General features: G+C 40.9%; 1 protein-coding gene across 4 annotated transcripts in view; it reads right to left on the reverse strand.

Moving 5' to 3' along the window:
• The window catches only part of PPFIA2 (PPFI scaffold protein A2), a 285778-nt gene extending 274862 nt beyond the window's left edge, over nt 1–10916 (reverse strand). For 2 of the 4 annotated variants that reach the window (XM_021528054.3, XM_021528045.2), the window contains exons 1-2: nt 10507–10912; nt 2627–2877 (exon numbers count right to left, since the gene is read on the reverse strand). In XM_021528054.3, coding sequence (XP_021383729.1) covers nt 2627–2875 — 249 coding nt within the window. In that variant the 5' untranslated portion in view covers nt 2876–2877; nt 10507–10912. Of the gene's footprint in view, nt 1–2626; nt 2878–10506 lie in introns of all 4 variants that reach the window. The other 2 variants (XM_031507775.2, XM_077783543.1) reach the window with 2 other exon arrangements.
• Between the last annotated feature and the right edge of the window lie 3293 nt (nt 10917–14209).

Raw genomic sequence — 14209 nt, forward strand, 5'->3', positions numbered from 1 at the left:
AGTTACACACAGATGTTCATAAAGTTAAAACTGTCAATCTAATGGAAATAAAATTTATTTCAATGATAGCACTTAGCATGACAACTATATTTCTGTAACTCAGATTTGATTATATCTTCATAGTTAACTGTACATTGTTCTGTTGCACTGCAGACCATTATTAAAATTTAAAGACATTTACAGACATTGGCTGCAGCCTTAACAGCTATAACAGCATTAACTAATAACACAAGTTTCCTATTTAATGTTATTTATGATTTCCTATTTCCCATCAGACAAGATATTTCAATGGCTGAGTTTTCATGCAAGCTCTTTTTGTTCAGGTTCTATTTATTACAAGTGTAATGATTTTTCCAGATACTTTTCACTGCAAACACCTAAACAGATAATAAGCAAAAATAGTGTCCTAACAAAATATAACTGTGATAATACACAGTTTCTATGCAATAAAAAAATACACATTTCTATGTAAATACTAAGAAATAATTGAATTTTGAAAACCACTCGAGGGATCAAGAACTAAAAGAATAAATTCTGATAAAGCAAGAGTCATTAGATGTCACATTGTAACTAAATGATAATTATCATACAGATATCTTATATTTGTATATTCTCCTCCTAAACTGAGTAAAGAGAGAATTTTTCCTCTCCACTAGGTAATTAGTCCTAGGTAATATTTTGTCAGAACGCTTTAACAGGCAGTTAGCAAGGCAAGCTTGCCATTCATAAAGCCATAAACCAAAAAACTGTAAAAGTACTTTGTAGAATATCTCAAGTCCAGGATTAAAACTAAATAGTAGGGCAGTGATAGGAAAATTACATCCTTGAAAGACTCTATTACTAGAATGTTATATTACTAAGCCAGTGTTTCTGTACTTAAAAGAACAGACTTCTACAGAATTACTTACATGAAGATCTAGATAACATACTTGATGGACATAAAACCTGATTCTGCTTTAAGGTGTAAGCAGTGTGTCACACAGTTTCTCATGTGAGAAACCTGTCTCTCTTATATATAAAGATGAATGCTACCTGAAACACATTCTTAATGGTACATAGTAGACCAAAGCAATCACTTGACAAATCCATTGTTTTTAGGAGGTGTATAGCTATCATTCAAAACTACGCAACACAATATAATTTTATTTTTTTATTTCTTACAAGAAATAAAAAATAAAATAATATTGTGATCAATTTCCTTAGAATTTATTTCTTTTAGACTCTGTATGACATTTATGCTGTGTATTATTTTCCTTAGCTAGTCTCCAATATTTTAGCAGGAGTTCTGCATATGCAAAACACAGAAACATTAGGGCTTAGACACCTGCTAGTGCTTAACAAAAATACCTCACTATGGGCTCAGTGGAGAGTGCCTCTGCACACTGAATGGGACTTCACAGACAGAGAGCATCCTCTCTTCTTTGGATTTTCAGCAGCAAATCTTTGAATAAAGGATTTATGCTGTCTTTCACTTACTCTTTTCCACTCTTCTATGTAGAGAAACCTGTAAAAAGAAGCTCAACTGCCCACAAATAAAGAGAAAAAAGAAAAAAACCCAACCTTGATTTTACAGTATATCAAGATCATTGCTACTCCTTTTTGTTTGTAGCAAAACAGCTGCAGGCATTCTTATTGTCTGGAGCTAATGCTCAAGTTGCTAATGCTGTTCTTCAAATGATTCTAGTCTCTCTCTCTCCCATTTAGTCCTATCACAAGATATTTCAAAAGCCTACTCAGATTAGCCCTTGAACAACTGCTGTTCCCTATTGACAAGGGTTTTGGAGGGTTTTTTTTTTCCTCTTTTACCCTTAAAAAATTTCTTACTCATTTCATTCATCCTTATTACCTCTTTATTGCAACCACACACTGTCCTAATTCCTCCCTAGGCCCTCATGGTCACATTCCCTAATAAGTGACAGCTGAGAGACACAAAGGAAAAACATGAAGAAAACTTGAACTTTGAATCATGGTATCTTTCCATCCATCCTCGGGCCACATATGCACACTGAAGATCTTTTTTTGCTTTTAATTCTAGTATATTAAAAACCATTATATTGACATATAATATTGACATATAATATCCCATTAATATTTTAACTGAAGTTGTTCAGTTTTGAAGTTCCTAAAAAAGACTAGGGTAACATCAGATAATGAGATTTATATAAATATTTAAACTTAATTTAATTAAAATATTAAGGTATCAGTTGTTTTTGTGGGTTTGTGTAGTTCCTTATTTAAACTACATTAGTTTGTTTTGTTTGTTATTTAATAGAAGTCTCTAGAAAACATGCTCATTCTTTTTGTTTTATTTCTACCACTAGATCTTTTATTTAAATGATCCCTCACCTGTTGTAAATGCTAGAGCAACAGCCAAAAGAACCAGTAGCTACAGGCCTTCATCTTGCTCTCCTTCAAGTCAACAACATTACTCCTACTCTTAAATATAAAAAGAGGTCCTATAGAGGTCAAACAGGTACTATTAATTCAATAGGAGTTCTGCAGCTGACATCAAGGGGAGCAAAATTTGGACCTCAAGGAATACATACTGATTAGGGTTAGAGTAGGTGGTATTAAGTAAAACATTAGTGAACCTAAACAAAAAAAAAAAAGAATATTAGCTACATACCTGAGGCAGTGCTGAGTTCAGCTGTCGCTGGAGGGAATCTCTGTCGTAGATGACATCCTGAAGGCGTTGCTGTGCAAGTGACAAGCTCTCCTGTGTCTCCCGAAGGGTATCAAGGAGACGGTCCCTTTCATCCAGCATGTTCACCATCAGCTGCTCAAAATGAGAGTCCGAGTCCGAGCCACTGCTTTGGGACCCCCGTTGACTCATCGGGGTGTCCTCATTTATCGTTGGCATCACTTCACACATCATTTCTTTAAAATAAACACAAATCAAGGAACAGCTCTTCAGTAGCGAAAACATTTGTGGATGTTTCATAAGAGGAATAAACTCTGTCACATGGACACAGTTAGTAGATTACTGCATTGTTCCCACTTTTAAACTTGCGTGCAATGTTAATCAGATGATCAATAGAGAGGGATTAAATACAGTGACTAATTCCACAGAGCAAAGAGTTTGAATGTGCTTCCCAAAACTAAAAAAGACTGGCTGGAAGGAGATGGGGGGTTACAGAATATTTTAAATTAATAGTTCTGGAAATAATGCTCTCTTAAAATAACAGAAAATACTTCCTCTGCAATTGTAGTCTCCCTTATTGTTGCTTTTCTCCATTCTCTTACTTAATTTCATTGTTGAATTGTTGGTATTGATGTCAATAGCTGCCACTAATTGCCAGATTTTGTCTTCCTCTAGGCAATTCTACAGGACAGCTCAGGCTAACCATTATCATGCTGCCTTAACAATGCCAGGTTAATCTATTTTTCTATCTAGTTATTCCCATCCTCAGGGGAAGTTATTCTCCAGTGAGCCTGTTCAGTAAGAGGTCAAGAACTAGAAACTCTGCTAATTACATCCCTGTGATATCTTGTGCAAACTGAATTACCAGGAACAGATTTCTTAAATCTGTCCTGAGCAGAGCAAATAACATCACCTAGTCCCATGCTTCAGCTATGAAGCTTCTTACATAAATCTCAATTCATATACAGGGAGAAGCTTTAGGAATCCTTGGGAGAGCTTGCTGATGTTGACTGCTTTGTCCACTGTCCACAGGGACATTGGGACGCAGGATGCCAGCCAGGAACCTCTCATAACATCATGTAAATACACTGCACTCAGCAAGGGGACATCCCCAGTCTCCACTCAGCTCCCACCTGTGGCTAACCAGTTTGGGATGGTTAAGTTCACAGTGAGTAAAGGGATAATTAAAAAATTCCAAGGCCATCTGCTCAGTTCAATCATAACTTTTTGGTATGCAACAGGGGGCCAGAGACCATGGTCTCTGCATGCCCATTCTCTACTATCAAAGTTAACAATTTGGATTGTCACCAAACCCTTCCTGCCTCACGATCATCAACATCTCATGGGTCACACTTCTTGTCCCAGGGGATTCTCATCAGTGAAGCTTCATCCTTCAAGAAATTACTTCCAGTGTGCTACATGTGCAGATCAGGTTTCTGGTGTGAAGAGCACAGCATTTGCTACCTCTGCACACAGGCTGTGGCAGAGTGAGAGTGGTACAATTTTGTGGGAATACTGGTGAGTGTGTGAGAGCAGGTAGGGAAAGCTCTTTGTGGACAGCTGTTGCTACCTCAGCACCCTGCACTCACACTAGATAGGAAATCTCTTAAAGTCATTATGGGGATGTGGGAAGCCATACATGTAAGTGTTGTGGGGAATAAGGGAGCCCATGGGTTGAATGCTCATGGCACTATTGTCACATCTTGTCCCTCTCAGCTGTTGCATTCAGGGAAGGCAACTGTTCTAACTTTGAATGCCTGGACTGCATTGTTCTGACAGCACAAGTAACAAACTTGGGCTATGACTAAGATAGCAGAGAAGGCAGGGAATTGGTGGGCAGTTCCTGGTGTAGGCAGTTGCTATTTGGAAGTTTTCTCCCACAGCTCACAGCCCCAGGAGAATCTTTAAAAGGTACAGCAGCTCTTGCAGTCAGCCTGGTGATGTACATTGCTTTCTGGAAGTTCAGAGATCAATGCAATTATTCCATTGGAACCACATGAATCCTCTCCCTCCCCCACCCTGAAAGGGAACAGAAACACAGCAAAGCAGTCAATAACCTGAGCCAGACAGAAATGCCAGTAAGGTGTGACAGAAAGGAATACTTTGACTCTTGCAACAGCAAGAAGCATGAGATACGGGAATCCTGGATCATGACCTCACACAGACTGTTTGTGGATGTCCATGAGGATCCCAAACAACTCTGAAGGAAACCTGGCTTCTGAGAGTGCTCCTGGGTCACCAAGCCACAAAACAAGGAACAAAATCTCGAGCAACTGCAGGTTTGCTGTGGGACTTCCAAAGAAAAATTTGTTACTGCCTTTCAGGAAAGACCTAGTATACCATGCTGTTCAATTTACTATGATCTGTGTCTTCTTACCTTTAGAAAAGCAGTTTTGTTTTCCTTTTTTAAAACTTTCTTGGCATTTACCACTGTCACATGTGCCAACACATGGGATGCTTTCAATGTCCTGAGGCAGCCACTATTTAACAACGTTCCCAAGCACATGCTGATGAATAGAGCTACCTCCCCAGGACCTTATTACATCTTTTACAAATTTCCTGCTTGATAGCAGGAAGGAATCAAAATACTGAGAATATTTGAAGAATTTTTTTAATGAAGAAAAGAAAAAGGAAAGAAGGCTTATCATAAGGGACTGCAACAAAAGCTAGGGCAGGTAAATCAGAGGAAGAACATCACAGAAACAGAGGAGTGTCAGCAAACAGACCAATCACAGTCTAGTAGTATAAAACTGGAAGATGAGGACAAATAGAAGGACACATATGCATTTGGATCTTTATATAGGAAGTGAATTATGTCACAGAGTTACAAGAGTTCTTGACATTTCATGATAGTGTGTGCATGTATTAGTCAACCTTTGGCTAACCACAGGTTGATGTGGTTCACACACAGGGTCAGGAGTTTTAAATATAAGAGTCAGCTCCCAGCTTAGTTATCCCTGAAAGGAATTTAGTTTACATACACCAGAAGCACATAGACAACCAAGACAACACATGCAAACAGAAACAACTGAGGGATTCATACTAAAACATAAAATAAAAATAGTATTGCTATGATCAGTTTCGTCTGATTGCTAATGTGGTGGTATCCTGAGTAACTTGAATTATATTTTAAGAATTTCCAGTAGGGAAAGAGGGCCATTTCTGTAATTTGAATTTTAAACCTAAATTTGGTGATTAAAAACATCCATTACCCTAACAATTTCTAGTCTGGTTTCATAATATAATCAGCTGAAATATTTCATACAATGAAATTGGAAGGAATCACTTTACCTTCCTACTCTTCCCCACTTATCACAGACCATAAATCTGTGTTAAACTGAAGTATATTTTAGACAGGAAGAATTTCAATCATTAAACACTGGAAGTGATCTCTCTAATAAATTAACCAGAATAAATCATTCTTTCTGTGAAAAATATATGCCTTTTTCAATTGTATTTATAGGAGAGACACAGCCACATTCAATGCTGCAGTTCTAAAAGGCTGAAAATAAGGCTATTGAAAGGCCCACTTCTACTACACTTCAGAACTACCATGCCACATACTTTTGCAGCTGATCTGTGAATTTACTTTTGAAAAAACTCAGATATCTTTCCCTATATATGCATGAATCAAATTCCATATACATAGGACAGCTGCATCCTGGACTTAATGATATATGTACAGCTCAACAGATCCATACATACATAGCAGGTATTCATTTCAGGTACTTAGTTCTTACTACACATGAAGATATCAATTCTACTCAGAACTGAACTGAACAAGATTAATAAAGGACTGGCATTATACATTCATAAACTGACATCTGGATATTCCATGTTTTCTAACTGTGTTTATCACCTTGTCATATGGTTGATGGAATATAGTCATATGGCCAGGAATGGCCCCAAAAGATCAAAGATTGGAATGAAGACTCCCAGCCCTCCACTCTTTTGAATTGGTTTCATACAGTGTAATAGGCTGCTAGTTTCTCATTCAACTCTGAATGCACACTAAAAATCAGATGCAAAAATATCTTCAATTCTGTATACAAGTATTTTAATCTCTCCACTTGATCTGCACATGCTAGCTCCTATGTTCAGATATTTGTTATCACAGCATAGTATCTCTTCCCTAATCTATACATTCCTATCAATTCCTACAAGGTATTTACAGTTACATTTCTTTGACAAGTCCTACTAGTAAAAAAGAATTCAGAGCTGACAGTGACAAAAATGCAAAGACAATTAGCAATGTACATGAAGCATTAGAATACCATCTTTGAAATCTAAAACAAACCTTGAATTGCATTGTAACAACTCTAAATTACAAACTAATTTCTCTTATAAATTTCACATCATGTGACAAAATCTAAATGTGACAAAATTGGAGTGTATAAATATCTGCCTTAAATTTCTGAAAATTACAGTTAACACTGAATCTTCTTTTTATTTTCCAAACCTGCAGTGAGTAGACTCATTTTATTTTGCACTTGGCCCAGCACTGGGCAAGGAGTTATCACAGACTACTTCCAAAGGTCCTTTCCACACAAAATAATCACATGGGATAGGATCCAAACAAATCAACCACCAAACAAGAATCCAAAAACACAGACTCTGCTTCTTTTCAAAGGAATGATGAATGAGTAAATGAATGTTGAATTGAGTAAACTCAGCCATAAGGAAGCACCTTTGCAGAGACTGGCTAAATTCCCATTGAACAATTTTACTAAGGATTTCTTTACCAAGATTTGATACCTCAAATCTTACTTGGTTATACCAGTGGTGCCTAAGCGTGCATCTGGCAAGCTACTGCAGCTCATTGTGTCACCAGAGAACTGCAAGCTTTTGCCCCAGAAAACTGCAGAGAAGAAGTTGGGGAGGAATGGAAGTAGAGGGCGAGCAGGTAATTAAGACATAAACTGACCATCAGGAGAAAGTTACAGGCCAGGTAATTACAGCAACCCACTAGTGAGTGGACAGCCACCTTACTCTATTAAGATATGACAGAATCACTGAATACTCAGGGTTGAAAGGAACCTCTGGATATCATCTACTCCAACCTGAAGGTGTGTTGAGTGGAACACAGGCAGTGAAGAATAAACACTGAGGGAGCTGGAGTTTCTTTCCAGTGAGTGTTAAGAACTACAAGCAGTGGATTAAACGCCTCTGACCCATATTTTCAAGACCCCAGAAGTCCATGATAACTGAATAAGCTCTCCTGTACATCATTCTGTGGAACACTTCCCACTTCCCATGCAGCCAGGACTGCAAAGAAGAGGAAGAGAAAGGAATAAACAAAGTGGCACATTCTTCAACTTAAAGAGCTGACATTAATAGTTGAATGTGCACTATGTACCTCTTCATTCAAAGGAAGAGAAGGAAAGCTTGTGTTCTTTGCCTGAAGAAGGCTGACTTGCCCTGTAGTAATACAACTTAAGTAAAGTTATGCTTGACTGATCTAAGCCAACAGAAGTAAGACTTTTCAAATGTGTTTCTCTTTCTTTAAATAGAAAAATAAAAGCTCCATTGATACTGAACTTAGTACTTCTATAGTACAAAGGTTATCACTTTACCCAGTATCCTGAATGTAAGTAAAGCAACCCCTCAATGAAAGATGCATTAAGTCACCAGCATTTTACTGTTAATATATAATCATTGTTCCTTACATCTATCCTGAGCCACAGAGCAGATATTACAATTCCCTTGGTCAGGGTGCCTCCACAGCATCCAAAATTTGCAAGGACTGCAACATATAGTGAACTTGTGTATCACCTGCAACTATCCCAAACACCCAGAGAGGTTCTGAAGGGGGAGCAGGATACTGGCAAATTCCTGCTTCCCTTGAAATTCATGTAGTACATAAACACTCCCTAAAAATAGACTTTTAGATAATGTATAACTTTATAATTCTTCTAATTCACAACAAAACCTAGACTCTTATTTTAGTAGTTCTGGACCTGAGTGCTCAGACATCACAGCCATACACAATGGCAGCTGGAGAAGCAGTACACTGAAGTTCTCAAAACACATTATCTTTCTTGTCCATCATGTACTGCACCATCTACTACAAAGCCTTTTCCAGGCTAACTGGTTCCTAATTCAGTGTTTTCTCCAGTTATTTGCATGGAATCTAATCCAGCAAATACCTGAATTCATGTAAATTCTATCATTCAGTGGGTTTGGATCAGTACAGACTGTTGAAAGTCACTAACATAGACAATCTTCTGTCATTTTACTCCCTCCAAACAAAGGCATAAAGATCACAAATGCCTGTTATGCGATACCAGGGAGCGTGCTGGATGTTATGTGACCACTGCCTACTACGGAACCAGAAATCATGAACAGGTTTCCCCTCTAAACACAAAACACTCAACTGGCAAAAAGCAGCAAATGCTTCAAGTAATCTGTCCTACTAGAGGGGGAAAGAATGTGGTTCCCTGTCATTACATTAATATTTTTCAGGCTGTATGCAAAAGTGTCATGGCAAATCAATAGTGTTAGCTGCATTATGTCTCCATCAAGAGTGAACTCCGAATTAGCTCAATTAGGAATTCTGCAGCTCAGTTTAAGCATTCAGCTAAGGGGAATGGACAAAAATTCCAACACAAAGCACAGGATATGGCCATTCTTGGTTAAATTATAATGATTCTTTTCAGGTGGGGACTCCATTAACATATTAATTGATAGCAACTCTCTTATATTAACTTCTCTCTGATTATGATCATGTGTGGACCAGGTATCAAAGTGTGTCCTCAATACTGACTTTCTCTAAAACTACTTGAAATTTCTGTGGTATGTATACTACAGAGGTGGAAAATTAAAAAGTTATCTTCCTTCTTCTCACTGGACCCCACCCTATTTGGCATCTTCGTTACCTCAATTGCCCAAGAGTCTTGGAATTATTTATTTAAGTGAATATTGTAACAAACACCTCTGCAATCTCATTTAGCCTGAAAATTATTTACCAGATGGAGTTCTCTCACTTGGGAAGCTCTGGGAATAAGTAGACACAAAGCTACTTGGCTTCTGCCTCACAAAGGCTCTTAGACAAGCATTCATTTTGCTCACCTTGAAGGCCACCACCTTAGATGTGAATCTGATTTTAGACCCTCACCTTTCTATCCATAACTGGCTTTAAAAGCTTGTTTTCTATTTACTCTGATGTTTGATTTGCATGGCACATTTGAGGAGTCATTTCAAGTTACTTGCAATTTTGCTGCAGGAAAAAGAAGTAGATCTCTACCTACCATATATTCTAGCCTGTCCACAGTGACATCAGCTTAAAAACTCATTTCATTGGATCGTTCTGGGTATTTTGCATTTACAAGCTGTTTTTTTTTCCAAATCGTTAAATAGATATAGTGACTGATAAAACCAAATCTTACTGCAATTATGTTTCTTCAGATGTCCTCAGCAGGATCGCTCTTAGGCAGCACAGTGTAATTCCAATAAGGAAAATCCTTCCTATTGTCTGAGTTGCATTACATGCATATTCCTCCTCCTAGTTAACTCCTTACCTGCCAGTCTCCACTAAACTATGATATCACCTTTAACAGAAGCATCCTGCACTCCTTCCACACAGGAGGGGTGGTCAACACAGTACCTTAGAAAAAGGACTCATTCCAACTATCTCTTCTTTATGTCATCCCTCTCACCTCCTACTTCCCTTAACCACAACCAAAAAAAAAGTTGATTTCACATTTTTTAGTCTGAAATCCCCCAACTCCCATTATAGAAATGCATTTAAATACCACACAAGTGCTATAGCAAGAGGCAGACAGCTAGATTTTGCATTTGCATCTCATCCCCTGAGGATACCGGGGCTGAGGAAGGAATATCTAACTCAGAAATAGAAGGTTCAGTACCTAGTATCTTTTATTTCGGCGTCTGCTATTCCACTTGATCAATAACAACCGCAGTCTCCACCGGCTTCGAGCGGGGACTCACACAGCCGAGCACTCCTGGACCGTCTTCCTAGAAATGGTGACACAGGCGTTGCTCCGAGGAACCCCAAGCCCCCGCACCCGTCCTCCGGCAAGTCTCGCTGCTTGGCACCTCAACATTTTCTTCGGTCACTTCGTCAGCAGCCAAGAGGAGAAGCATCCATGGGAAAAATGGCATATTACAAATTTTGCTTTGGGAAGCAGAGCTCGGTTCAGACCATTGTCGGGAGCAGGAGGGGGGGGAGCGGCTCTTAAAGCTCCAGCAGCCCCTTTCGAGTAACAGCATCTTGCAGCTGGAGGCAAACGATCGCACAGGGAGGGGGCAGGGCGAAAGCATCTTTATTTATTATCTTTTGCTAACTCTAACTGAGCGGTATCTGGCTTCCCTGGTTCTTCGATACCTCTCAGGCTAATTATGTCTGTGCGTGACTGAAGTCCGCGCGCACGCACGACTGCCTGCATGATCAAAAAGCAAACGCGGTTTTCTCTTTACGGAGAGATCCTCTGCCCACGGCTGGTCGCTGCCGGGCTGGCACCGTGCGAAGCCCGCTGTCAGCCGCACGGAGCCGGAGCGGGGCAGCCCCGGGCGGCGGGCACCCACGGCACGTGGCCGCGCCCCGGGCACCGCTGCCAGCCCGCATCGCCCGGGGACGCCGGCGCCGAGACCGGCACGGCAGCGCTACGCTACTACATCCTGTACTTTAAGGAGCTCAGGCAAGCGCCACAACATCTCTTCTAACCCTAGAGCGTACTAAACGTATCATCTGCGGAAATCCGACCGTGAGAAAGCGGGGATAAAACCTGCCATAATGCCAGCAGTCCGGGTGTGTAATTATTATCAGACACTGGGGACCGCCGGGCGCGGGCAGGCGCCCTGTGCCCGGCTCCGAGCCCGGCCGGGGCCGGAGGGAGCGGCGCGGCGGAGCCGGGCTGGGCGCGCTGCTCGGCGCGGGGACTTCCCCTGGAGCCGCTGCAGTGGTTTTCACCAGTCCTTAAATAAATTCTGAAGTAATCGCGTCTGCCTCCTCTGCCTCACGCACGCGGCTCCCCAGATGCTGCCGCCGCTGCTTCGCGGCTCGCTCAGCGTTAATTCCCTCACGCCCACTCCTTAGGAAAAGAAATAAGAAAATGAAAAGGGAACACCGAGGCGTAACCTGGATGTTCAGCGGCGCTGCCTCCAGCCAGTACAATTCTGTGCCCACGGCCGTGCGGCCCCCGGGCGGCTCGGAGGGGCTGGAGGGGCTGCAGCATCCGAGCCCCCGGCGCCGCCTCCGGGGCTGCCCCGCACAGCCCGGCAGCGCCGGCACGGGCGGCCCGAGGCGGGCGGGGAAAGAGGGGTGGCGAGGTGGGACAGTGGTGGGTGTCCGTGGAACCGGGCGTTGTGGATGAACGAGTACCAGCCGGCGTTTTCAGAGCCGGCTTGAGGATGTTTCATCAGCCCAGTTTGAGGATGTGCATGTATTAATTACTCAGACTTTGCTCTTGCAAAAAATATTTCAATATTTGTTTACATTTAATCCGTGAAGGATTGACTGTGTTGCTTCAGAAGCATGAAGTCTCTTCATGTGCTGTGGAAATGTGCTGGAGAGAGGAGGGAGCCACCGCCAGCAGCGTGCTGAGACTCAGTGATGCTTGTGCTCAGTGATGCTTGCTGCTGGACGGCTTCACAGGAGGTGTGACGCCGTATTGTGGGAAATACAAATGCACGGAGGATGCACATCCACACTGTAAGGCATATAGCTGAGAAGAGTTGTCAATATGGACGTTTCAAATCCAGGTGCAAAGAAAACACTAGTGCAATGCCAGTGTGTGTTGCCAGAGCTTGGACTTTCAGTGCAATGCATAGGTGAAAAAAGAAAAAAAGAACTTGTCCTCTCCACCTGTGCCACTATTCCAAGTGGCTTTTTGTCAATTCACTTGATCATTCAGATCATTATCTTGACTTAATTATCAGTATTCAAACCATTAGAGCAGTTGCCTGATTATCCCACTGTAGCTGAGGGCAAGAGCTGTCATCTATGTCATCTACCACATGACTATGACAAATCTGAGCTTTGAGTTAGGCAAGTAAGGAAAAAGTAAGAGACTCAAAAGCAATCACTGAGAGCAATCATGCTCAACAGACACCGCCCAGGCTGGCTGGTATGAACTGCATCAAAGGAGGACATATCTGATGGGGTTTTTACATTAAGGTAAAGGTTTTCTTTCCCTTTCATTGAAATTAAAGATCAGGATTTGCACCTTCGAACTCTCTAGAACTCACCACTGTTACTTTTTATAACACATCCGTATGCATGGAAGTATTACTCTTTTCTAAATATTGATAAAGATGGGTGTTACTGATGACATCCTGCCTTTTCCCGCTTTCAGACAGCATTTTCCTGCATAAAGTGTTTGTCAGACGTGAGAGATCTGTCCATGTTCACCCAAGGTGACTGTTTTCAGTACTCACCTTGGAAAGTATTCTAGTCCCTGTTCCATGTAATGGAGGGGACAATTATTTGCAAGCTGCATAGCAGACTCCTTCACAGCCATTTGATTTACAAACATTTGTAGAATAGTTTTGGAAGTCTGTGGCCCCTCCGCTCCTCATGCCCATCCTCCCTACTGACTGTCAATCATTAAAGCAAAAACCCAGCACAGACAGATTATTACTGCTACTCAAGGTATCGGCATTGCTGCCTCTACTAGTTGACCTGCTGCTCTTACCTTCTGTGTTGCAGATTCATAGATGAGTAAGTGGCTGCAGTAGTGTGTGTCACAGCACTGAGGTTACTGCAGAGTGCAGGAGCTGCCAATTAGCTCTGTGCTTTGTGGCACCAATTTAAACTGGAGCCTACTTCTCATCAAGCATGTGGGGGTTTGAGGTCAATAAGATGGAAGAAGAACAGAAATCTAAAGAATGGGAAGTGAAGAACTATGAAAAAAACACAAAAAACTGTGATGAAGAAAGATACTTGGGCTTGGGAACAATAAAGGAATTCTCCCTACAGTAAGGGACATCTTTTGGCAAAACCTAAGTGGAGGGTTTTGATCAAGAGCATATGAGCATAATAATATATTCCATGGAAACTAGTAGAGAAAGGTATTTAGTGTACTATTTAATGATGAGCTTAAAAAAACCTTGAATGGAAATTGACCATTAGATCTCCAAAACATAGTTTTGCTTATCTAAGCTTCAAGCACTATACTAATTCTATTATCTATTATCTATATCTATTCTATTATTCCTAATCATTCCATTAATTACCCCAGAAGTATGAACCTGTTGCTCTGGGAGGTTCTGTATTTGTGTATATATGTACTGGCATCAGGTGTTTGAGTAACTGGAACTTAGGGCTGATAAAGTAAGTGGGTGAACACAGATACAAAGAATACAGTGAGATGTATTCCTTATTACCTTAGAAAGTCCTCCTTACCATTTGCCAGGTTACTTTTAGAAAAATACATAATCTTATGTCAGAAGGACACATCTGAAAGCTATCTTCCTTCCCTCTGTCAGTGTTGCCATGGGGCTTTCTCATTTTCTGTCTCCAACAAAGATGAAATGGAGAATAATGAAATCCTTTGCTACAAACAGGATAAAAGAGGACACCACCATGCTCTGGAGGAATAAATGATCATA

This window comes from Lonchura striata, chromosome 5, assembly GCF_046129695.1.
Source record: "Lonchura striata isolate bLonStr1 chromosome 5, bLonStr1.mat, whole genome shotgun sequence".
NCBI classification, from domain to species: domain Eukaryota; kingdom Metazoa; phylum Chordata; class Aves; order Passeriformes; family Estrildidae; genus Lonchura; species Lonchura striata.